The following is a 25771-nucleotide window of genomic DNA, read 5'->3' as shown; positions in this document are numbered from 1 at the left end:
AGGAGGGGCCGGCTCTGCCCCACCTCCTCGCCGCCTCCCTACCCCTTCCTTTCCTTTCCTCCGGCCGCGCGCCCCCTCCTCCCTCCTCCATCCTTCCCCCACCCTGTTTGTGTGCCCCTCCCGCTGCGACTGGCTGGGAGGCTTGGCCGCCCCCGCCCCGATAGGGAGGCGGGGGCGCCAGCCGCGGCGGCCACCCGAGGCTGCGGAGGGGAGCGAGATCCGAGGCCCCGAGGCGGCCCTGCATCTGGCCCGGGCACGCGGGGGCTGCCTCTGCACCCCCAGCCGAGGGCCGCGGGGCCTGGCCTCGTCGCGGGGTGGAGGAGGTAAGGGCGAGTCGCGGGCGCGCTGCGGGACCGCTCCTGGAGAGAAGGCAGGGAGGACCCCAGCCGCTGCCTCCTCCCCTTGCTTCTCCCCCACAGCCCTCTGGAGGCCCGGGAGGCTCCCCGACCGCGGGGGATTGGAGCAGGCCAGAGGCAAAGAAGGGGTTAATATAAGGACTTAAAATCAGAACGATTCGAGACCAGGCTTCCCATCCCCCCTCTCGCCATTCGTTCCTCAAGCCAGGTTGGGGGGCGGGGCGGGCTTCAAACCCCACTGGGACTCTGGACCTTGGAGAGCAGGGACCCGAGGGAGGGAGGAGAAAGAGCGCCCTCAAACCCCAGCCCTTTCCACCTACTTCTGCAAAGGGGTGGGGGAGGGGCTTGGTGTTGAGGCCTGGCTGGGCACCTGTGCGGGTGTCTGAGGGTGGGAGGGTTTGTGTGCACGTGTGATGGTTTAGAGGTGTGCATGCGTGTGCACGCATGTTTCCTCACATCCTAGTGCTTCTGCCGGTGACTGTGCCCACAGTGATCTGGATACGTGTGCCCCACTGCATTGCTTTGAATGTCAGTGTGTGCCACGGTGCCTGTAAGGGCTTGCCACCCTCTGCCTGTGCATAGGAGTGGGGCCTGCTCTCTCCTTAGTTGAGTCTGCAGTGAGGGGCCCAGGTGGTTTTCTGGGTGTGGGATCCCAGTGCTGGAGCCATGTGTGTGTGACCTTGGGAGGTGTGTGCATGCTTGCAGGAGCCTGAGAGTGAGGGGGAGCTAGAATGGAAAAGGCAGTGTCAGAGCTACCAAGAAGCAGAGGACTGGATGCAGTGACCCTGTGGGTCTTTTCCAGGTGACAGGAACTACTCTGGGAGGGGCAGATGTTGAGCCACAGCCCCAGGTGGAGACAGCCAGAGCCTCTGCCTTCTTGGGGGACTCAGGGGGCAGTCCTTTATTCTCCAGCCACAAGGACACCTCCAGTTGCCTCCCCATTCTCCCCCTCCTCCACCTGCTGGCAGACGGCTCCTGGAAGCACCGAGCTTGGAGCATCATGTCTTTGGCCTATAATGCCGTCTACTAATATTCAAGTCTTCCTTCCTCATTTCTGTCATTTCCACCACTCTGCTTTCCTGCCTGTGGATTTTATATGGAAAGTGGGAGAAAGAGCTTTTGGGCCTAGAAGGCAACATAGGAGGGAAAAGATGCCAGGGGCTTGGTGGAGAGTTGGGGGCAAAAGGGAATGACCATCAAAACCAAACTCTTTGAAATTCTCAATTTTACCTGATTTGAATTTAACAGAGAAAGAGACAGAGAGAGGGAGTTTGGTGACGTCCACATACTTATTTCTAGATTTAGGGGATATTTGTTCTTGGAATAATTGTAGTGGGAAAGAGGAACATGGCTGTGGAAAGGTCACTGCCATCTTGCCTTTGAAGTCCGTGGACTTTCCTATCTCTCTGCTGGCCCACCACACCCTTCATTCATTCATTCGACATAAACATATTAAGTGCTACCATGGGCCAACCTATAAATATTATAGTATTGGTATGACATGCCACTCCCAACCAGAAGGAACACAGTGTTGAAATTTAAGAGTGTGGTTTTGAAGTCAGTCAGATAGTGCAGGGTTCAAATCCTAGCTTGTCACTGATTCAGTTATTCTCTGGTGTATAACAAACCTCCCCAGCATACAGCGGCTTAAAAATAATACTGATTTATTATTTATGATGGTCTGTGGGCTGGCTGTGACTGTGGGTTCACTTAGCTCTTCTCAGGTGCATACAGTTCAGAGACTGGCTGGAAAGGTGGCCTTTCATCCTACAGTGCCTCTCTACACACGGCATCTAATCACCCAGGTCAAGCCCAAGTTTTCTACATGACAGCTGGGTCCCCAGGGGAAGTTATTCCAAGAGGATAAACTCTGAGCAACTGCTTATCAAACCTTGCTTGCATCAGGCTTGATTAATGTCCCATCAGCCAAAGTCACATAGCCAAGCTCTGAGTCAGTGTGGGAGAGGACCACGTAAGGGCAAGGATACTGGGAGGCATGGCTCACTGGGTGCCACCAAAGCAGCGGTTTGTAACAGTCACTTACTAGTCTTGGACACATGATCTGGATGCTCTGAGCCTCAATTTCCTCATCCTAAAATGATGATACTATGTACTTGGCAGCGCTGTCTTGAGCACTAAATGAAAACCATGTTATCTCACCAGAATAATTAGTAGGTGAATGTTCACTGTTTTGATTGTTAGACTGCAAGCACTTTGACAGCATTGCTGTCTTAGTCATGTTTGTATCCTCAGTGCCTGACATGGGCCTTGTATTTGACATATTTTTGTTGGGTGGATAAAATAGAATGAAGCAGACAAGTCCTAAACCTTGGAACTCTGCTAGAGCAATGGTGTCGAGAAGACACATCAAGGTCTGACCTCCCAGCGGTGACTTGCAGAGCCAGGGAAGAATATGTTACTCAAGGGGATTCTTGGGTTGATTTAAATTGTAACCAAATTCACCCATTCCATGATGATGAGTGGTGGAAATCACTTTGGTTATGTAAATCAATCTGTTCATCCTCCATTATTCATTGTGATTCCTCTAAGAATATACTGATGTCTGTTCTGTTTGTGGAAGGTGTGAGGATGAGTCAGTTGTATTGCCCCTGCCCTCCAAATCTATGTGAAAAATAGGATCAGCTGTGCGAACAAGTCCATGACCATCCAGTATGCGATGTTACCATGTGTTCATACCTGTGCGAAGAGCTATGGTGAGGAGTGATTCATGTTATGATGTGACTTGAGCTGGAGGAGGGGGTAGAAGGCTTCATGGAAAGAGTAGCATCTGAGCTGGGCCTGCAGAATTCACCAGTTAGTGGAGGGAGTCCCGGAAAGAGGGACCAGCATGAACCAAGACGCAAGCATATAACATCACATGGCACTTCTCAGTGAAGCTAAGCCCCACAGGGCTCACTAAGCATAAGCTGGGGCTGACAAGCTGAGTGGTGGAGAGATTCCAGCCAGCTTTGAGGGCAGGCAAGGCAGGGTAGCCTTTACCTCTCAGAAGATGGCCTGCCTTTAGACATGTCTTTACTAGAAGAAGAATGACATGACTGCCTCTCTTCTTGAGAAACCATGAGAATTCAAAGCTGGAGGAGTTAGAGACTCCAGTTAGAAATGGTATCAGCGTCCAGATAGAGGGGGATAGGAGATCTGGGGCCTTGGCTAAAGGAAGAGCAACAAATAGAGGCAAATATTTAGAAGATAGTATTGACAAAAATCAGTAACTGACGAGATCTGAGGTGGACTCTTGAGAATTCAGGGATGCATTGGGGTTGCACACAGGTGCTGAGTAGACAGTGAGCATGTTGGTCAAGATGGGAAGCAGGAGGAAGACGCAGGTTTCAGTGTGAGTACTGTGATATGAGTTCACTATTAGCCATATTAAGCACTCAGCTGCCTACACTAAAATATCATCCATTTCATCTTCTCTGCTTTCTGCTGCTTCTAGAAGCAGTTAAAAAAAAAAAAAAGAATAGCTATAAATTACAGGTCTGAGGCATGTATAACTCCAGGCCAGCGGAAGTGATGGTATAGATTAAAATTAGGTTATCTCTAAGAAGCATTTAAATATGTTCAGGTGTTTTTCGTCTTCAGTACAGTCTGTCATTTTCCCATGCAGCCTTCTCCCCTTCACAGCTGGGCTTTCTGCATCCACTCACTGTCTACTCACATCCTCACCTCATCCCCTCCTTAACCCACAACAGCCAGGCTCATCAGAGTGGCCCTCTCTGAAGTCACCGGTGGACCTTTCCCACCTCTGCTCTGACCTGAGTTGTCAACTCCTGTTGTTTACAGTCTTCTATAATCCTTCCAGCCATGACATCCTCTCCCCGCTAAGGTTTCCTGCCAGAATTCCCATTGTTGCTGTGGGTTCTTAGGAACTTCTCGGCTCTTCCGCCTCCTCTGCCTCTCTGAGGATCCACCTTTTCCTCTTTGTTCTCCTCTCTCTGACCCTCTCCCTGGTCCTGTTCATCCACTTTTGTTTTTAAGCTTAAATTGCCAAAACTATATTTTCAGCTCCATATTGAAAACTATGTATCAAATGTTTCTAAGGCCCACTGGAACCTCAAAGGCATGGAATCTATAACCAAACTCACTCTCTCCCCGCAAACTGGCCTGCACTCATTTGCCCTCTTTACTGAACCTCATCCCCATCGACACAGATCCTCAAACCCCAAACCTGAGCCTGACCCTTGACTCCCGCCTTTCATACTCACTACAGTCACTCTGTCGCCAAGCTTTCTAAATTGCTCACAGATCCAGCCTTCTCACAATCTACACTCCTCCTGCCTTGGCTAACAGTTTCTGTGTTGTGTCCCTAGAACCTTCTTCCTGACCCTGGCCCTCTGTAGGCCATTCTCTCAACTACATCTAGTTAAGCCTTTGCCTTCCCCTTGGGCTTCCCAGCTGGCTCAGTGGTAAAGAACCTGCCTGCCAATGGAGGAGATGCTGGAGACACAGGTTCAGTCCCTGGTCAGGAGGATCCCCTGGAGGAGGAAATGGCAACCCACTCCAGTATTCTTGCCTGGAAAATCCCACAGACAGAAGAGAGACCAGGAGGCTACAGAGCATGCATGCACGCCTTCTCTTTATTCCATGAACATTTCCTGAGCACTTAGTGGGCACTGTTGTTCACTGCTGGGAAAATAGCAGTGATTGAGAAAGATAATGTCTCTACTCTTGCGGAGCTTACATTTTCCTCCCAGGGGTTCCCCAACCCCCAAACTCCTCAAGCTTAGTGTAGAGGAACTTCTACTTCTGTGCCCATCTCCTACATAGCCTTTATCTCATGACTGCACCATCCAGTGCCTTAGTCTGTCCCAGATTACAGGCTGCTTGAAGGCAAGGTTTGTGGGTCCTAAACATCCCCAGCATAGCACCTGGTGTGGTTCATGGTAGGTACTCAGTAAATGAATGTTGAATGAATTCATGTTGGAATGGTGTTTAGGAGAGAATTCTAGGTTAGAAATAAAGATTTATACGAGTATTAGTTAAGACTTTTGATTGCAAGTGACAGAAATCTAACCCAACCCAAAGTATTTTAAGCAAAAAAGGATATGTACTAATGCATATAACTGGAAAAAAGAGGGATGAGTGGGTCTTGGGCACAACTGTACACAGATTCTCAAAAATGGGTGAGGACTCTAACTCTGGACTCGACTTCCCTCTGAGTGTTGCCACATTCTTTTCCCCGCCATACATGAGTTTTCTCCTTGTGATGGGTAGAAGTTGCACAGGGCCATAGACAGCTTCATCATCCTTAGCATGTGATCCCAGAGAGACTTTAGTCTTTCATATAAGACTAAAGGAGATCTCTTTAGTCTTTCATATAAATTCCCAGAGAAGAGTTCGGCTGGCTCAGCCTGAGGGACCACCATGTCCAAGATCAGGTACTATGATTGGTCAGGTCTGGGACCAGCCTACTGGGATTGGCAGCCCCGTCAGAACTCCACCTTGGAGGAGGAAGGGGAAGCTCACCCAAAAGAAGATGAGATGTTGCTATTAATAGAAGATGAAGAAGACTTGCTAAGCAGATAAAAATAATAGTGTTCACTGCAGGAACTCTCAGTGACCACGCGGGAGTGGAAGCCACGGAAAGGCAAGATTATCAGTGTTTCTGGCAGAGTCAATGTGTGAAAGTGTGACAGTGGGCAAGAGCCAAAGAAGACACATTTTGAGATGGTTGGTCTTATTTGAGGAGATGAAATGCACACACTGGAAAGCCATAAAAAAAAAAAAAAAAAAACCAGCTAATACCAGATTAGATTAGATTGAGTCTTCTACTCAAAGAGAACCTTGGGCTGGACTTAAAAGTAGACTTGAGATAGACATTTGAGATGGGGGAAGGAGATAACAGGTCCTGAGGATGGTGAAGAGACGGGGCCAGGCTGAAAAAGGAGGCAGGTCTTAGATCTGCAGAGGTTGCTGGTTTGGGGAGACTAGAATACAAAGGAAAATCTCTGACAGTTCTGTCCAGGTGACCACAGTATAGAACTGTGATGGAATTTGAATGGACCACATTTCTGTTTTGCTCTTCTCTCCTCTCCTCCCTCCAACATCTTGCTTGTGTTCAGGCAAAGCTTCATGTTTATGCAGAGGAGGTAGGTAAAATCTAGGCAGAAATATTCCTAAGAATGATTTTTAGTCATTTCTCAGCTCCAGGAGATGGAGGGAAACTGTGGGGTTGGGCGGGCCTCAGGTGAAGACCATGGATTCCAGAGACCCCGTTCTTCCTCTAGCTTGCACCTCCACACTCAGGCCTGTGCCCCCAGGATTACCCCTGATCTTCAAGAAGCCTGGCTAGCAGGTGCTGTGTAGGCCAGATTCCCCCACAGGAAGGACCCGCACTTAGCTGGGACAGACAGGCAAACACAGGTGCTCAGACACTGGACTGAACGGGCATGAAGAATAACCCTGTTCCTGAACAGTTGTGTGTGTGAACCACATTCTCCTTATAATATATCCCTGATCACTTTGCCAACTTCTGCAGTTTTATCTATAACCATTAGTCTAGTCAGGTTTTTAAAATTTCTTCCTGAGTCAATTTTGATCATTTATATTTTCCTAGAAAAGTATTCAGTTAATCCAGATTTTCATAAATTTGGGCCAGGAGTTGTACCTGGTAGCACTTCAGTAATTAAAAAAAATCTTCTCTGTGTCAGTGTTTATATCCTTCTTTTTGCTATAGCACTTGTTTCCCTTCCTTTTCTCTGTGAATAGATTTGCCAGAGGAATATTTACTTTGTTGGTCTTTTCAGAGAACCATCTTGTGGATTACCTCTCAAGGCTACTTTTTTGAGTTTTAATAGACATAAAAAGACAATAATATTGTGATAATAAGTGACTAATATTTAGTTTTTAAAAGAAGTTTTAAGTTGTCTTATACATACTAAGGTACTTTAAATGAAATAATACAATAACTTGGATTTGCTCAAAATTATCCAGTGGAGATGGAAGAGGTGTGAAGTCAGACAACAGTGTACAGATGAACAAAACTGGCTATCAGCTGATAATTTCTGAAGCTAGATGATGAGTACATAAGAGTTATCATCATATTCTCTTTATTTTGGGATATGTGTGAAAATGTCCATAACAAAAAGTTTTTTAATCCCTGTCTCACTATGCATATCAAAATTTTCTAGATGGATGAAAACTCCTTTGTATGAAAGGAAACCACAGATCCTGAAGTATTTGAATGCTACCAGTCATTGTATTTATAGTATTATGGTTGGTTGTTTAAAGCCCTTAATTTTAAAAACATTCTGGACTTCAAAAAATGACCAGGGGCTTCCCTAGTGGCTCAGATGGTAAAGAATCTGCCTGCAATGCAGGAGACCAGGCTTTGATTCCTGGGTCAGGAAGATCCCCTGCAGAAGGGAATGGCTATCCACAAAAGATTCTTGCCTGGAGAATTCCATGGACAGAGGAGCGTGGCAGGCTACAGTCCATGGGGTTGCAAAGAGTTGGACATGACTGAGCAACTGAAAAAAAAAGGGAGACCATAAATTACTAAAAGAAAACATAATATAACTGTTTATATAATCCTTGGGTAGGGATGGACTTCCTAAGAATGACAACCAAATGAGAAATCCTAAAGATTTTACTCATGTAAACTTTAAAGCTTTAGCATGTCAGTAAAGATTATAAACAAAAGTAAAAGCCAATCAACACATGAGAAAAATATTTGCAGTATATAAATGACAAAAGATCAATATTATAAAAAGCCTTTGCAAATCAATAAGCAAAGATAAACCTTCAGTACAAAAATGAGCAAAGCAGTACATAGTCAAGTTACCAAAGAGATATAAATGACTGATAAATTGTGAAAAAAATGTCCAGCCATTAGTAATCCAAAAAAATGCAAGCGAAATAGCCAGGCCATTTTTCAAACTGGCAAGACTACATCGAAGCCAAAGCATGAAGCTGTGGAATTTGGCTGCAGCTGACAGATGATGGGCACCACTGAAGGATCGTCAACAGGAGTTATCCCATATCAGAGGCATCTGGTGGTACCTTATACAGGATGCTAGAGAGCTGTGAGACCCAAGACTGGACCTCGGGGACTTTGAGGGGTGGGGGGAGCATGAAGCAGAAGAGAACAGTTGTGTTAAGAGCATTCAAAGGAAAAATCAGCCAGTCTTGATGATTAGCAGGGAGCAAAATTGAGATGGCCAGGGCTGTGGGTGGCACTGCTGAGGGAAACAAGGATACTGGGGAGTGTGTCAGGGGAAGTCCAAGGTTAGTCTTTTGACACTGTGGGTCACTGTGTTATTCTAAAGCCTCATTCCTAGCAACCAATTCAAACTGTTAAATCTACAAAAAAAAATTTGCTGCCTCACACAATTGACAAGTCCTGGGTTAAAGTTTTCGGCACATCTGGCTCTGTGGCTCAGGGGAGTCATAAAGAGTCTTTTTCTTCACCTTTCCCAAAGAGAGGGCAGAAAGGGCCACCAGCAGCTCCAGCCTCACATCCTGCCGGTTTTGCACAGATCCTGGAGGGCTGTATTGGCCTGGCCTAGGAAACTTCCCCAAGACTAAGTGACAGCTGTGACTGATGAAAAGGCCAAGGTCATATGAGCTCCCCTGGCAAAGCTCACGGAGGTCAGCCAAACAACATTGACTCAGAGAGGAGGGAATGGTTCTCCAAGGGAAAACTGGGGTGTGCACCTACCAAGGGGGACTGGAGTTGAGCAGCAAAACCAACAAATGTCCATTCCCTTCTACCTCTGTCCAAGATCTAAACAGATCCCCCTTCTCATATAAAAATTTTCTGTTTTATCATAATGCAGTTAGCCCTCACAAAACTTAAAACACGCTTGTCCCATCTCCGAAAGGAAAGGCTCCCAGTTCTCCCCCACTTACTACGTCCAGCCCCAACGCAAGTCTTGTCTCTTATGGTGTTGAGCTAGCCCTTCCTGGTCTTTCAATTTATGGCCAAACTACAACAATGGAGGAAAAGTCGGATAGCTGAAATAGCAAAACCTTTCCAGTTGAAGAGGGGAGGGGAGGGAGAACACTCCAGGATCACAGGTCCATAGCCCGGACCACAAGCTTGACCAGTCAGTGTGGACAAGGTGCCCTGGCCCACCTAGCAGCTGCTCTGCTTCTGCTGTCTTGAGAGCCTCCGTTATCCTTCATGCTTTGTGGCCACGTGCACAAGGGGCTTTGAGGGGTCACCTCCCATTGGTACAAATTTGGGGGCGGGAACACTTCAGGGGTTGAGTAATCCCTGGCCTTTGTTTTCCAGGTTTGTGGGGGTTTCCTGGCAATACAATCCCTTTAATCATTAGAAAGCTCTCAGTCAGTCTGCATTCAGCCATCCCCAGAGCTATTAACCAAACCAGAGACCTCATTGAAAGTTATAATTCTTGAATCAAGTCCCTGGTGATGGTGTTGGGGGAGGAGGAGGAGTTGTCTCTTAGCAACAGATCTTGGTGCTCTGCTTGTCCCAGGAGCCCATGGTTCTGTGGCTCTCGTAGGGCTCTGCCGCAGGGCAGTGCAACTCCTGGTTTGTGGTGAGAGGCAGAGCTCTCTGCCCCTTCTCCCTCAAGCTGCAACCCACTGGAAGCTGCTTGTAATGGAAGCCGCGGTGGCCTCTGTTGAGCTGGGAGGAGTTCAAGAGGGCCTGAGGAGTCAAGAGCCTGTCAGGCTCCAGGTGTGTCTCCCTCTGTGTTTCCAGCCTGTCTGTCTTTGCTTGAACTGACTTTAGCTAGCAGCACAGAACTGGCTCTTAATTATCTGACTCTCAGCCCTATTGAATTACTGGCCTCAGGCAGAAAGGGCCTCTCTGGGCAAAGCAGCATTTTCTTCCTTTCTGCTTTCAGATGAGCCCCTTTCAGCCAAAGTATCTCTTGTTGGACATTTTTCTACAGGTCCCCTAAAGTTCTAGCTCGCCTCTAGAGGCAGTGGGAGAGTTTAGTCAGCTGCTTTGCTGCTGTGTAGCAGGCAGGGGAAGTGGCACTATCCTGTTTAGTTCAGCCAATTCCTTCTTTCAAAAAAATTTGACTTCTGAAGCTAATTTCTGAGTTTGGACTTTTTCCTAGTACAGACTGGCTAAAGCAGAAAAGGGAATTGACTGGCTGACCTAACTGAACAGACCAGGACCTCAAACTGTGAGGAATCGCTCTTTCTCCGTCTCAGTTCTACCTCTCTGTATTGGCTTAATTCCCAGGTGGTTCCTCCCAAAGGAGACAAAGATGGCCCTCACAGCCTGGCCCGCCCCTGCGCTTAGAAACCTGAGCCCAAAGAGGATGCTTTCCCCAGTAATGCCAGAGAAGTCCTGGAGAAATGACTCATTGACTCAAGTTAGGTGATCTGTGCCCATCTCAGGACTCTGATTGGCCAGGCCTAAATCACATTCTGACCCCTAGGGGAACCATCAGCTCCCACTCAGACCACATGGACTGAGAAAGTGGGGAAGAAAGGATGGTTCCCCAATGTCAAGGCAGGGTGCTGTTGTCAGGAGGACTGGGAGCTGGGCTGGCATAGAGAACAGGCATCCATTCATACACCCAGGTCTAAAGCCAGAAGGCAAATGGAACTTAAGAGTAGGTCAGGATGGAGAGTTGGAGCTGAAAGTAAAGGCTTAAAGATATAAGTGAGCCAGACTGTGGTACTGAACCAGACAGAGGCAAAAGGGGCGTGAAGGCACGCCTCCCATCAGAAGACAGGACGGTTAGGAACACAGCAAGAAGAAAATGTTAGAGAGCCCAAACAGGGCAGCTGCACGGCAGCCTGCCAACATGGAGCAGTCAGTGGTATCATCCAAGAAACCAAGTAGGTGAAGACGCTTGACGACAACTACATTGTCTGATTAGCAGATGGCCTGTGACTTGGAAGGGCACAGTGACAGCCGAGGAGATTGAAGGCCAGTTACAGGGTAGAGAGCCCACGAGGAAGGGGAAGGGTGACCAGAAGCGAGGGACGAGGCAGGACGGACAGCAGGAGCTGAGGGTGGCCAGGAGTGGGCTGCCAGGAAGGGACCTGGAGAAGACAAACATCATGGCCCTTGGAGCAAAGGGCAGAGCAGGGATGAGAGACAGTGGGACAGAAGCAGGCACAGAAAGAGTGACATGCACACATCGGTATCATTAAGCGAGGTGGCATCTCGGTCACTGCAGCATGGTACCAGTAGTCCCGCTGGTTTGATGAGTGTGGTTGCAAGACATGGAAATGAGCTTTTTTTTTTTTTTTTTTGAGATATACATACAGCTGGTACATACAGTACACTAAACTTAAATGTACGTGTGCATACACTGTATAACTTTATACCTGTATAGCCACCACTCATATCAAGATAAAGAACATTTTCAGCATCACATAGTTACCTCCTGCCCCTTTCTAGTCCATATGAGTCCCAGAGGTAACCTCTGTTCTGACTTCTGTCCTCATCAGTTTAGTCTGTTCTCCATGTGTATGGAATCCAACAGTATGCACTCTAATCTGGCTTCTGTCATGCAGCATGATATTAAATGGCTTCATCCATGTTCCATGTACCCACCGTTCCTTCTTATTCCCGGGTAACATCCCATTATGAATATAACACGATTTATCCATTCTACTAGTGATGGGCACTTCGGTTATGTCCAGGTTGTTACTATCATAAATAAAACTAATGCCTTCCCCCCTCCCCCTTAGAGAATTCTCATTCTTTCTCACTCTCATACATGCACAGCCCTCACGCAGGTCCTGGAGCAGGCCAGTCTCCTCTGGGAGGTCTGGCCATTGGTCTCCTTGCCCCTCTCTTGTGAGCACGTGTTTTCCGGGGAAGTCAGTTTCGTCAAGGGTGGCGGATACAGGTTGGAGATGGGGAGGGATACCCCCTTCCTAAGGCTTGCTCCCCTCTCTTCTAGCCTCCTTGCCCCTGGCTGCCAGCGCCCTGAGCCTGCCTGACCCCTCAGGGGGGCTCGCCCGCGTCCCCCCATGAGCGCGCCCGGCTGACCTCCAGGGCGGCCGCGGTGGAGCCCGGGCGCCACGGGGGCAGCGGGGCCATGGCCTCGCTGGACTTGCCCTACCGCTGCCCGCGCTGCGGGGAGCACAAGCGCTTCCGGAGCCTGTCGTCGCTGCGCGCGCACCTGGAGTACAGCCACACGTACGAGACGCTCTACATTCTCTCCAAGACCAACAGCATCTGCGACGGCGCCGCGGCGGCCTTCCCGCTGGCGCCCGAGCCCGCCGCCCTGCTGGCCGTGCCGGGCGCCCGGCGCGAGGTCTTCGAGAGCACGTCCTTTCAGGGCAAGGAGCAGGCAGTCGGGCAGTCGTCCGCCGCGCCACACCTGCTGCACCACCATCACCACCACGCGCCCCTCGCCCACTTTCCCGGCGACCTGGTGCCGGCCGGCCTGCCTTGCGAGGAGCTGGCGGAGCCGGGCCTCGTGCCCGCCGCGCGCTACGCGCTCCGCGAGATCGAGATCCCGCTGGGGGAGCTGTTCGCCCGCAAGTCCGTGGCCTCCTCGGCGTGCTCGACGCCGCCGCCCGGGCCTGGCCCCGGCCCCTGCCCCGGGCCCGCGTCCGCCTCGCCCGCGTCTCCCTCGCCCGCCGACGTGGCTTACGAAGAGGGCCTGGCCCGCCTCAAGATCCGGGCGCTGGAGAAGCTGGAGGTGGACCGACGGCTGGAGCGGCTGAGCGAGGAGGTGGAGCAGAAGATCGCAGGCCAGGTGGGCCGGCTGCAGGCCGAGCTGGAGCGAAAGGCGGCGGAGCTGGAGACTGCGCGGCAGGAGAGCGCGCGGCTGGGGCGTGAGAAGGAGGAGCTGGAGGAGCGCGCCTCCGAGCTCTCGCGCCAGGTGGACGTGAGTGTGGAGCTGCTGGCCTCGCTCAAGCAGGACCTGGTGCACAAAGAACAGGAGCTGAGCCGCAAGCAGCAGTGAGTGGCCCACAGGGCCCAGTGGGTGGGTGTGACCGCGAATGTGCCAGAGTCGGTGATGGCATCACTGTGTTCCCGCCACCATCGTGAGTGTGGCTGTGTGTGCGGCCGAATTACGCGGGCACTGTGGCCGCTGGCCTGTAATGGTGGTGCGCGTGGGGCCATGAGTGGCATGAAGGTGTGAGTTTAGGACTCTGAGACCATTGCAGTGTGACCGCGTTCATGTGTGTGAATGTCTTTCTCGGCCATCTCTTTGCTCCTTGACAAGGCTGTTTCCTGATTGTGACATCAGACTCTTCTCTTCTGCCAACCCAAAGACAAGGCTCAATTCTCTCCTTTCCCTCCTCAGGTTTTTTCCTATCTATTGTATCATTCTTTTCTCTCCTCCTCAGAGAAAAACTTGAAAATATTGTTTCTACTTGTCTTCGATTTCTTTCCCCACTTTCTCTCTTGAGCCCACTCTGATCAGGCATCCACCAACATCTTTATCCTCCATGTCATCAATGACCTTCATGTTACGAAGGCCAACTCATCCTCTTATTTGGCCCCTTGGCAGCCATTTGACACAGCTGATCCTTGAAACAAATCTTTTAACTTGGCTTCTAAAGATACTCTCCTGGAATTTCCATCTCTCTCTATTGGCTTCCTCTCAGCCTTTGCTGGGCTTCTCCTCATTCCTCTGGTCTTCAAACGTAGATGTTATTTGTCCCTATCGTGATAAGCCCCATGGGGGCAGGGATTTTTTTTCTGCTTTGTTCACTGCTGTAGCCCCAACACCTAGAACGGTGCCTGGCACCTAGAAGGTGCCCATACATGTTGAATGGATGCATGAGTGACTATGAATGCTTGTGAGAGTAAATACTCACATGACTCTTTTAAGTATGCTGTGTGTGCAACTCCTGGAGGTTGGTGCAACCATAAGTGTGCTTTTCTGCATCTGAGAGCGTTTCTGAAAATGTGTGTGTGTGTGTGTTTGAATGTGTTGGTAGGACTGTGCCTCAGCCTGTGCGTGCCTGTGGATGAACGTTATATGAATATGTGTACATGAGTGTGTGGAGCTGGCTACTGGGCTATGTGTGGGCTTCTGGAGGGAGGAGGTGGCTGTGTGTGACTGAACATGCCTGTGAGTACTTCTGTGGGGAGCAGGGGTGTCTGCTTGTGTGCTTGGGTCTGGGTTGGTGGGGTGTGAACGTATGACTAGGGGTGTATGCCTGCATTTCTGTATGCGCTGTTGTGTGGGCAGTGTTCCTGGGTGTGCTCTGCGTGTACCCACGTGACCACGAGCAGACACTGTGGCCAGCTGTGCCCTTGTCTTTCCCTACTGCTCAGGGTTTCCTCCAGCGGGTGGGTGGGCAGCCAGGCCAGGGCACTCGGGTAAGAGACTGCTCTGGGCCCAGGGAGGTGGTGCAGATCGACCAGTTCCTGAAGGAGACGGCGGCGCGGGAGGCCAGCGCCAAGCTGAGGCTGCAGCAGTTCATCGAGGAGCTCCTCGAGCGGGCCGACCGGGCCGAGCGGCAGCTGCAGGTCATCAGCAGCAGCTGTGGCAGCACGCCCAGTGCCAGCCTGGGCCGCGGAGGTGGGGGAGCTGGTGCTGGGCCCAGTACCCGGGCCCCAGGCAGGACGGTGAGTGCCCACCTGCCTTCCCTCCTTTGCCTGCCCAGCTGACCCCTACCACCTCGCCTCACACATGCCTGAATCTCCCTCTGATACTCCGTGCTTCCTTCTTTGGCTCTTCCCCATGAGCAGACTGCAGTCCTGAAGCAGGGGTCCAGGAATAGGGGAGCCCCTCCCTGAGGCTGTAGTGAGATACCATCCAGCAACCCCAGCCCTCAGGCAGGGGCTCCCCTCTGCCCATCTCTGCAAATGAGAGCCCAGGAGCCACAAGCCGGGGTCTGGGGTGTGTGGTGGGTACAGGGAGGGGGCTGGTGAGCCTGCTTCTCTGGGCTGTCTGTCTGTCTACTTGTCCATCTCTCCCAACTGTTTTTCTTTTTCTCTCTCTTCTCCCCCATCTCTTATCTCCATCTTATACCCTGTTTCTCCCACTCCTTCTCATCCTCTGGCCCCCTCTGCCTCCTGCCTTTCCTTCCCTCTCTGGGGGCCCACAGCGAGAACACCACGCGGGCCCAGCCATGCCTAGCACGTATGCAGTGTCCCGGCATGGCTCCTCTCCCAGCACAGGGTAAGCCACGGGCCTGGCCCGTCCCGCACAGCCCACCGTCCCCTAGAAAGATCCACTGCTCTGCTGGCCCTTCTGGGGCTTGGCTTCTCCTCCTCCCCCATCCTCCTTGGGTCACCTCTGTCTGCCTTTCCACACTCAGAGAGGACTCTTGGACAGTAGGGTGGGTGGATTGCCCTTGGCCAGTGGTAGGTGGTATGGAGAGTTTGGGCAGGCCTAGGACCCCTTGCTCCTCACCGTCTGGTCCACCCCCCACCCCAGGGCCTCCAGTCGCATCCCAGCTGCATCTCAGAGCTCAGGTTGTTATGACAGTGACAGTCTGGAGCTGCCCCGGCCAGAAGAGGGGGCCCCCGAGGACAGCGGCCCCGGGGGCTTAGGCACGAGGGTGCAGGCTGCCAACGGCGGCTCGGAGCGGGGCCAGCCCCCTCGCAGCTCTGGACTGCGGCGCCAGGCCATCCAGAACTGGCAGCGCAGACCCCGTCGACACAGCACGGAAGGGGAGGAAGGTGACGTCTCCGACGTGGGCTCCAGAACCACCGAGTCAGAGGCTGAGGGCCCCTCGGATGTCCCCCGCCCTGGGCCTGCTATGGCTGGGCCAGTGAGCAGCTGCCGGCTCTCTGGTGAGTCCCGAGGGGGTGGGTACTGAGAGACCGGGTTTTCCGTGGTGCTGACCGCTCTCAGGGGACACAAGGCTGAGGCAGTAAATCTCCTGGGCTCCTGCACTGCCTCTCCCCTTGCCCCAGACTTCCCACATGTGCAGGGCCCTGCAGGCTTAGGGCAGGAGCTGCTGGGACACGGGGATCCATTCACGTGACATTCACAGGAGAGGAGTTGGGAGTTCAAAGTGAAGCCGGGGGCCAGTGGGGCAAGCCCTCTCCCATATCCATACAAGGCCACATGCGTCTGTGGGTGGGTCCAGGGGCAGAAAGCTCAGGTCAGGGTGCACGGCTGTGCCTGGTGACTGCTCTGGGCAACCTCACCTGCCTTCTGTTCACAGATGCACTGCTTCTATCCAAACCCTTTCCCTCCTCCAATCTTGACTCAGTTGCCTCCTCTAGGGGATGACTTTGGACAGTGTCATGATATAAGACCTTAAAAAGAAAGTTCACTTGAGGAAGGGCCACCTTTTCCTAATTTGCAAAATTAGAGAGGGGGATAATGCAAAAGAGGGGGAAGCAGAGGCCCTTTGTCCCTCCTCCCCAGTTTCTGGTCCCCCAGCATGGTTCTGTCATGCCCATTCCTCCTGCAGTTCCTGCCCTACCCCAGCTCCCCACCTGTATACCCCCCCACTGACCTCTGACCCTGTGGTATTTGGCAGCCCGCCCGGAGGGAGGCAGTGGGCGGGGTCGGCGAGCTGAGAGGGGAAGCCCCTCCCGCTCCAATGAGGTCATCAGCCCCGAGATCCTCAAGATGCGAGCTGCCCTGTTCTGCATCTTCACCTACCTGGACACGCGCACTCTGCTACACGCCGCCGAGGTCTGCCGGGACTGGCGCTTCGTGGCCCGCCACCCTGCCGTCTGGACCCGGGTGCTGCTTGAGAACGCCCGCGTCTGTTCCAAGGTGCCTGTCTGTCTCTGCCGTCCTGCTCTCCCAGTCACCTTTGCTGTGACCCTATCTTTTCCCTGGCAGAGTCTAGCCCTGCAAGGTCTGGCTGGTCCTTGCAACCCTTACCACACCCCAGCTTTAACCTGGCTCCCCGACATGTTCTCCTGAGGCCTCCCATCCTGGGGCTGGTCCATCTCCTGCCAACTGGACTCACATCCCATTATGCCCAGGTAACTCCTCTCTCCCTGCAGTTCCTGGCAATGCTGGCTCAGTGGTGCACCCAGGCCCACTCGCTGACACTGCAGAACCTGAAGCCTCGGCAGCGGGGCAAGAAGGAGAGCAAAGAGGAGTATGCCCGGAGTACCCGGTGAGGCCATGCGGTGGGGGTGGGGGGACCGCTCCTGGGCTGCGGACCCAGAGTGATGTCAGGGTGCTTCCCAGAGGAGGATCTGGCTGCAGACAGTGCCCTGACTTCTTGGCTGTCCCCAGGGGCTGCTTGGAGGCAGGCCTGGAGTCTCTGCTGAAGGCAGCGGGGGGAAACCTGTTGATCCTGCGCATCTCCCACTGCCCCAACATCCTCACTGACCGTTCGCTGTGGCTGGCTAGCTGCTACTGCCGCGCCCTGCAGGCCGTCACCTACAGGTGGGTCCCCACTGCTGGGGGTGAGGGATCGGCCAGAGGGATCCCTGAGCTCTGCATACGCATACCTTCCCCCTCCCCCCAGGGCTCTGGGGCAGAAGGACCCAAGAGCTCTGCGACCCAAAGGAAAGGAGCAGAGGCCTCCAGAGTGGGTGGCCCCAGCTTTTGTCTTTTCAACAGAAGTGCCACAGACCCAGTGGGCCATGAGGTCATCTGGGCCCTGGGCGCAGGCTGCAGAGAGATCGTCTCCCTCCAGGTGGCGCCACTTCACCCCTGGTGAGCGAGGCTGCGGTGGGGATGGGCAGGGCTGGGCCCGGTGTGGGGGTGAGGACCCAGCAGATGTGGGTCCCTTCCATGTGCTGTTTGGGGTGAGAGATTCACATTCATCAGTCTGTCTTTAGGCTTCAGAATCAGACGCGGGATCATGGCCTGGCTTGCGGGCAGTGTAACTTTGGGCTACCCGGTCATGCCTTAGTTTCTCAACTGCACAGTAAAAGTGGTATCAAGGATCTGTGGATCTTATTAAGCCTGTAGCTGGCTCAGCTGAGATGTGTGCCTAAAGGCTGCAGAGCCCACAGAGTGTTCAGAAACGCTGGCCTGAGATAGCCAGCTTTGACACGTGAAAGGCAGTTAGGGAGGTCAGTGTATAATACACAAAAGAGCTGGTTTTCAGAGAATCCAGAGTATGAGATCATTCATCGCTCTACTTGGAATTCTCAAACTACCAGGCTTTTTCACTCCCTGCTCGTGCCCTGCAAGACTCTCTCTTCATGACACCGCCTCACGGGTCCCCAGTATCCCATCACTAACACTCAGGATTTGTCAATGCTCCCCTGTCTCCATTCCTCTTGCGCCTGGTCCTAGCCCCTATCTAGTCAATTTTACAATAATTTCTCAATGTTTCAGTTTACACCAGACTCATGTTTCTTGGGGCAGAGGCTGTGAATGTCCATTTCCGTGCCCCTGGTACTGAGTGTGTGGCAGCAGCTGGGGGTTGTTAAGTGATGAAGTGTTCAGAGAAGTAGCAGGTTTGCTGTGAGTGGTGGGCAGGGCCCAACAAGCAGTAAGTGTGGAAAGGAAGGCTGGGCCAAGGTCAGGTCTTGCCTAAGAGATTTAGGTTTTTGCATTTTATCAGGAAAGCACTGGGAAGCCACTGGGGGACTATAGATCTTAACAAATGGGATTACATCAGACCGGTAATGTTCTCTGTCTTCCCCTACACTGTGTGCCTCTTGGAGGCAGGGTCCATGTCTATATGTCACCACTATATCCCTAGTGAGCGAGTGAAAGTCGCTCAGTCATGTCCGACTCTTTGCGACCCCATGGACTGACTATACAGTCCATGGAATTCTCCAGGCCAGAATACTGGAGTGGGTAGCCGTTCCCTTCTCCAGGGGGTCTTCCCAACCCACAGATCGAACCCAGGTCTCCCACACTGCAGGTGAATTCTGGCCCAGCTCTGTTGTTCTTAGTCATGGCAGGACTTGAGAAGCATTTTGTTGAATGACTGAGAAAACGTGGGAGTGAGTGACTCTGGGCAGCCGCTGGATGAACTGGCAGGGAGACTAGTTGCATAATCAGGTGAATGTTGATTGTGGTCTGAGCTGTGGATTGAAGAGTTGTTGAGGAATCAGAATCTGCAGGTCTTGGCGGGAAGTGAAGGAGGAAGAGTCAGGGAAGATCCCAGGTTTCTGACTTGAACAGTTGGGTGGTTGGTGGGGCCCTCGCCTTGTGGGGCGGGTCCTGACCGAGGAGCGGGCTTAGGATAGCATGCAGCCAGGGGCTCCCTGACGACCCTCCCTCCACCCCATTCTCCAGCCAGCAGCCCATGCGATTCAGTAACCGCTGCCTACAGATGATCGGTCGCTGTTGGCCCCACCTCCGGGCTCTGGGGGTCGGGGGTGCCGGCTGTGGGGTGCAGGGCCTGGCATCACTCGGTGAGTCTCTCCGTGGGACTGGCGTGGGGGTGATGGGAAGCAGGCGTGGGTGCATCACTGAAATCCTAGCGGGGCTCAGGCAGTGGCGTGGGTGGCGGCAGGAAGTGACCTGGGTGTTTGTCAGCAGGCCCTCCCCTCTCCTTCCTTCTTCCTAGCGAGAAACTGCATGCGGCTGCAGGTGCTGGAGTTGGACCACGTGTCGGAGATCACCCAGGAGGTGGCGGCTGAGGTCTGCCGGGAAGGCCTGAAGGGCCTGGAGATGCTGGTGCTCACAGCCACCCCTGTAACCCCCAAGGCCCTGCTGCATTTCAACAGTGAGTGATGGGGAACAGGGGTGGGGTGCCACTGTCAACTCTTACCACGTCTTGTCAGCAGGTAGCATAGCCAACTCCCTCTTGCTCCTGGTCAGCAAACGCCAACACTGGGGTCAGGTTGACCAGGGTTCTAGCCCTGGCTTTGCCACCGGTGCCTTCTGAGGCCAGGGTGGCATTGAAGGCCTGCCAGCATCTGACCTGAATGGTTTAGTTCAGCCAAATGGACATGTGTTGCTTGTTCTCTTTCCATGCTGGAGACATGGGCTGTTCAGTATCATCTACCATCTACCCCCATGTGAGCCTCCAGCCAAGGGCAAGGGCTGAACACATGGGTTCTGGAGCTTACTGACCTATGTGTGCATTCTGTCTTTACTGCTTATTAGCTGTGTGACTTTGGGCAGGTCACTATACTTCTCTTGAGTCTGTATCCCCATCTTTTAAGTGGAATTCTAAGCTGAATGGGCAGGAAGGTTAATGAGATAATGTGTATTAGCCCCCCAGGACAGTTCTCAGGGTGAAGCCTTCAGCATGCCTCTGCTGGCCCCTACCTCCCTCCAGCCCCCACTCCCTCCCTATGATTCCTCCACCTTCATTAAGGATGCAGGTGCCCAGCTTGAGCTGCACACACCCAAGTGAGTCCCTCATCGGGGACCATTTGGCCCCTGGCAGGACCCCATATCCTGAGCACTGCAGGTTCCTTGACTTTCTTATCATCGCCAGAATCTTCTTCTTCCCTCCCCTTCAATCTCATGGCCCTGCCCTGGGCTGACCATCAGAACTAACTGCTTGGCCTCCAAAATCTTAACTTCTAGATCTTCTCAGCCTCCTGACCTTCTTGCTTCTCCCGCCCTGACTTCATGGCAACATCCAGTCCCTTAAGCCCTCTGCTCCCAACTAACCTGCCCCCTGCCTCCACTCCTCCAGTGCTCTGGCTGGCCGAGACTCAGCAGCTGCACCTCAGCTTCTCTGTTCCTGTAATTCATCTCCACATACCCAGACCATACCACAACGGTCCCCTCTGCCAGCGAAGTTGCTGGAACCCCTGCACAGCTGGCTATCATCCACTCATCCTCCCAGAGTCCACCACGGCCTGTGCTCTGGGACCTCACGCTCTTTCTCTCCTTGCCCAGGGGAGCCGGGGGCAGCATGGGTCTGCTCCCAGTGCCTAGCACACAGCTGCCTCTCAGCGTGTTCTGATTTCATTAATTGATAAGAGAAGACAGGTCTCTTGCCCAGGTCAGGCATGGGCCCCACCTCACTTACCTTTTCCTAGGCATCTGCCGGAACCTCAAGTCCATTGTGGTTCAGATTGGGATTGCCGATTATTTCAAAGAGCCTAGCAGTCCTGAGGCCCAGAAGCTGTTTGAGGACATGATAACAAAGCTCCAGGTGAGCAGCTGGCTCTGATCAAGACCCCCAGGGCACCCCGCGGCTGGGACTGGTGACCTGGGTGTTTGAAGGGAGGGCTCCGCCTGTCTGCCCCAACGGGAACTAACTCAGGTTTGGTCCACAGGCCCTACGGCGGAGGCCCGGCTTCTCTAAGATCCTGCACATCAAGGTGGAAGGCTGCTAACCCGGGTTGGGGGCGGCAGGGCCCCTGCCAGCCCCACACCAGCCACGCTCTTTGGACCTCCAGAGGAATCCTGATCTGGACTAGACTTTTGGAGGCTTGGTGTTATCCCTGGTTTCTGGGAGAGGGGTTGTCAGTCTCCTGTCCTCCTGCTGGGACAGTGGGACGCAGGCCTGACCCTAAGCGCTTCCTCTCCAGGGCAGGGGCTTGGACAGCTGTTCCCCACCTCCACCCCACCCCCATCTGGAGCAGCCCTCTAGGCACAGCCAGCGAAGAGCTGAGTCTCCACCAGCACTTGGTGTCATCGCCCTGAGGATCTGCAGTAACCACCAGTGGCTCCTTGGCTGCTCAGGCTGTTGGGGCCGGCCTCCCCTTTGTGAGGCCCAGCCTCCTGGTCGGGAGCCTCTGTCAGGCCCCAGACCAGAGGGGTTGCTCCAACAGACAGCTCAGACTTGGCCCAGAGGCTCTTCTCTTCCCCCTGCTCAGTCCCAGCCTTCTGCGGGGCATCCCCTTCAGGCAGCCTGCCAGGGCTCTGGGTCCATATTCTCCAGGGATAAGCCTAGGGATCTTGGGGATGTGGTCAGCTGAGAGTGGGAAGTAGGGGGTTCAGTGAGGTAGTGGGGTCGGCTTGGAAGGGCAAGACATCTATTCAGAACTTCTCCCTGAGACATCCAGGCCACGCCTCCCAAGGGTGGATATTGCCAGGGTGAGAAAACTTCGAGTTTTTACTGCTGTAGAAAAGACAAGACTCCTCCCAGCCACCACATATCCCATGACACACCAGAACTAAATTCAGAGCTATGAGGCGCATGTTTCTATACCTTCACCAATCCCGAGCCTCTGGAGGGGCCAGGTCCCAGCTCTGGGAAATGCTGTCAGCAGTGAGAAGCGGTTCCTGTCCTCAAGGAGTATACTTCTAATCTGGGTGCTTGGACAGGAATCTGATGGCCTTTGGGTCCCCAAGGTCATGTGAGAGGGAATCACTTGGCTGCCCTCTGCTGGGGCCTGGAGGAGGCCGGAAGGGGGGTGGTTTAGTTTGCTTCCTTGTCCGGCTACCTTGCTGGAAGATGTGGCCTTGGTGGGGAGCCACACCTTTGGGGCCCAGAAGGAGCCCCAACATCAGACTTGTCCCCCGCTTCAGTCTCCACTGGTCCATGGGCTGGGGGCTATGTTGGGGGGTGTTCTGCCTGGGGCAGTGCTGGGGCCTGAACCAGGATCACTGGCTTAGAGTGCAAATGGAGGCTCTCACTGACCCTTGCATGGTTCCCAAAGGGTCAGGTCCTGGCACTATGGCTGTTAAGACTCAGGTCTCCAAGTTCTTCCTCTTAGCCCTCCCACAGTGGCACAAAGGCTGTGGGTCCTGCCAACCTCCATTTGGAAAGTTCTTTCAAACATTAGTCTGGATCCATCTTAGGATTTCCTTCTCTCTTGCTATAAGATGGGCTCTCAGCCCTAAACATTAGGTTCTGGCTGGGGCCAGGCTCCTCTAGTTTCCCAGTCCTTTCCGGGAATCCAACTTTTCTGCCGCAACCTGGCATCAGGACATCAAGACCCACCCTGGGTTTCCTTGCAAAAGGCCTCCAGAGCTGGGACCCTCACAGGCTCAGAAGTGTATCCAGCTCTCCTGGCTCCCCACACAGCTGTGTCTTGCTCTTTTTGTTGTTTTCTTCCTGTGACTTGTTCTGGCCCTACCCTTTGAAGACTCCAAATACCAAGGGTGGCATGTCGGTATCTCCATCTAGTTCTGCACGAAGCCTTGGCTGTGTGGCATCCCCACCCCAGAGCAACTGGTTCTGTTGGCTCTGACCTCCCAGTTCTGTCCCCAGGAGTCATGAAGGAGAAGCACAACTTTCCTCTGTTCTGGGACCGGAAGGGAGGTGGAGGTCCACTTGGCCTGGCTGCCCTGGGTGTGTCTGTTCTGCTTTACCAGCTGCACCCACCATAGCCCCTGCTCCCTGCGACCCTAGGACCGGAGGTGTTGCCCTCCCTGTGTCTCCTGGACAAAGCACAAAGGGATGCCTTGCTTGGCCTGAGTCTGTCCTACTGAGGGGCTTTTTCTGTCCCAGGAAGCCTCCATCCCTGAATACAAGGCTTTGGGCAATCTCCTTGGGAAGATGCCCGGTGGAATGCCTGCCATCAGTTCTGGGAAAGGTGAGGGTGCACGGGCAGCGAGCTCGAGTGAGAGAAAGGTGGTGCTGAAAGGCCTGGTGGTGGTGAAGTCCCGTCTGACCAGCAGCGCTGAGTATCACCAGCACAGGGGGCAGCTGGGTGAACAGGACGCCCCTCACCTGTTGGTGGGAAGTTTTCCTCTCCGTGAGTTGGGCTGTTTCCAGAAACCCACCAAGTCCCCCATCCTTTGTTTTCCAGCCGAGTGTGGGGGATGCATAGTGCATGGGTCCAAGCCCCTGCCTAGGTGGGTCACAGTGTGTCCCACTGCACACCTGGGACTGACAGGCTTGTGTGCCCCAGCCTGGGTGTCTGCCCAGAGAACTGCTGGGTGTGCAGGCTTCCACAGGTCCTTACCAGCTTGATGGTAGTTGTGCCCCTCCTCGGAGGGGTGAGCCCTGAGTGGGGGCACCTCATCTCTCACTCACCCAACGCGGAGCCCTCTTCCATATCTCACATCTGATGAGATGCACAACAGAGGGCTATCTGGGCGAGCAAACCGAGGCAGGCCCTGCTCCCGGGGACCCAGCTGGTGTGGAGGCCCCTTGGGTGATGGCCACTCGGTGTCCTTACCACCTCCTGCCAGCCCAGCGCCTGGGAGACTTGGGTGTTTGTCCGGAGGACATCGTGCTTTATTCAGGCTGCCTCCCCACAGCACTGGCGGAGAACAAAGGAGATGATGTATCTGGGTCCCTGAGGGAGACAAAGTGGGCCGCCCAGAGCCATGGCTTTTACAGGCCAGGAGACCACCTCGGGACCAGGGCAGAGTGGAGTCTGAGCCAGTCCTTCAAAAATTGCTGGGGTGGGGCTGGGGGAGGGAAGGCAGCCTCCTTCCCAAGTCCTGCTGCTGCAAGGCTTGACTCCATGGTTTGTCTCTGGGTTCTGCATGGCCCCTGCCCTGGGCTCTGGTCCTCTGGGCTGTGGGTGGGGAGCCGCCCACGCCTGGTCCCTCTTGGGTGCTAAGCCGAAGATCTTTCCAGAGTGACTACTGGTGCCAAAGACCCAATTCCTGGTGGGCTTGGGGTGAAAACAAGCTGGGGACTGGGTACAGGGCCCAGCACCTGGAGGAGTTAACTCATGCTTTAGGATCTGTCCCAACCCATCAGTCCCTGAGGATGGAACTTCCCTTCCCCAGGGGCCTGGCACTTCTCCCTACTGGTGGCTGTGCTCTCTCACCCAGCCTTTTCCCAGGTCCCGTTTCTGTATATACTGCTGTGTAGCGTGTGTGTGTGTATATATTTATTCCTGGACAAGCGTGTTCATCTGCAGCCTTGCCTGAGGATAAGGTTTAGTTAGGTTTGGATGAAGATCAGAATACCAGGGCCAACTAAGGCAACCAGCTCCTAGTCTGACCCCAACCCCTTGGGACCCTGGCCAGTCCCAAGACTGCCCCGACAATCAGGCAGGCTTCCCCGCTGCAAGTCCAACCCTTGCCTGCCACTGCTGGCAGGGGCCCAGGCCTCAGCTCTGCCCTGGCAAGGGCCTAGCGCTCAGGGTCAGGCTCGCCTTGTGGCTGGTGCCAGTAGGCCTGGCTCGCATAACCCTGCTGGCGGGGACCTCCACAGCTGGCCCCCACGCCATGCCTTCCCTGAACAGCCAGGTGCAGTGGGCCTGAGCTGAGAGGGGAGCTTTCCTCACCCTAAACACATCAGGCAGGGGGTGGACAGCAAGTTTTGGTTTTGTTTCTGAAGTGGTGCCTGTACCTCCAGCCCCCAGGGGGCCTCCCCTGGCCCCACTTTTCTGCCCCACCCAGGCACCACCATCCCAGCACTTTGCTCCACATCGCCCGTAGATGCCCTTTGCTGAATGTACCCGAGCGTATGTATTTAAAAGGACTCCAATGGGCATCTGAATTTGTGGCTTTGTATCCAATAAAAGATGGTGAAACTGGAATATCTGCCTCAGGAAAGTAAATGGTAGGTGGCCACATTTGCCACCAAAACTTCCTGTAGCTGAAATGCACTGAGTTAGCAAGGAGGTGGATGATCTGAATGGCATCAATGAGGCAAACTGAAGTATTATGAAGACCTGTCTCAGGACTGTAGACATCGCTGGAGGAAGACCATGCAGGTTACTGCGCCCGCCAGAGCTTTCAGTGTCTGCAGGTAAAGAGCCTTGAGGGGTCATTTCTGACTCTCAGCCAGAAGCCATCTTTAAGGGCAAGCCCAGTGGAACAGCACGCACCTGCCCATCGCCTCAC

The 25771-nt window shown here is 53.5% G+C and overlaps 1 protein-coding gene across 1 annotated transcript; it reads left to right on the top strand.

The window, feature by feature from the left end:
- Positions 1 to 105: 105 nt before the first annotated feature.
- On the top strand, positions 106 to 25464 carry FBXO41 (F-box protein 41). The gene is made up of 13 exons (XM_027967002.3): positions 106 to 323; positions 12215 to 13224; positions 14622 to 14847; positions 15330 to 15403; positions 15662 to 16020; positions 16719 to 16960; positions 17197 to 17312; positions 17435 to 17587; positions 17765 to 17860; positions 19403 to 19521; positions 19677 to 19835; positions 21109 to 21224; positions 21349 to 25464. Exons 2-13 carry the CDS (start codon positions 12353 to 12355, stop codon positions 21406 to 21408), a joined length of 2592 nt encoding a protein of 863 aa, XP_027822803.1. The 5' UTR covers positions 106 to 323; positions 12215 to 12352; the 3' UTR covers positions 21409 to 25464.
- Positions 25465 to 25771: the final 307 nt, after the last annotated feature.

Source organism: Ovis aries, chromosome 3 (assembly GCF_016772045.2).
Source record: "Ovis aries strain OAR_USU_Benz2616 breed Rambouillet chromosome 3, ARS-UI_Ramb_v3.0, whole genome shotgun sequence".
Lineage (NCBI taxonomy): Eukaryota > Metazoa > Chordata > Mammalia > Artiodactyla > Bovidae > Ovis > Ovis aries.
The sequence above is the reverse complement of the archived record's forward strand: the minus strand, read 5'-3'. Positions and strand labels throughout refer to the sequence as shown.

What these genes read in the sequence shown, in the direction of transcription:
- FBXO41 (XM_027967002.3), top strand. Translation starts at nt 12,353, where the DNA reads ATGGCCTCGCTGGACTTGCCCTACCGCTGCCCGCGCTGCGGGGAGCAC. An exon ending in GAGCAGCTGCCGGCTCTCTG is followed by an intron (nt 16,021 to 16,718) that starts GTGAGTCCCGAG and finishes GGTATTTGGCAG; the next exon opens with CCCGCCCGGAGGGAGGCAGT. An exon ending in GGCCCTGCTGCATTTCAACA is followed by an intron (nt 19,836 to 21,108) that starts GTGAGTGATGGG and finishes ACCTTTTCCTAG; the next exon opens with GCATCTGCCGGAACCTCAAG.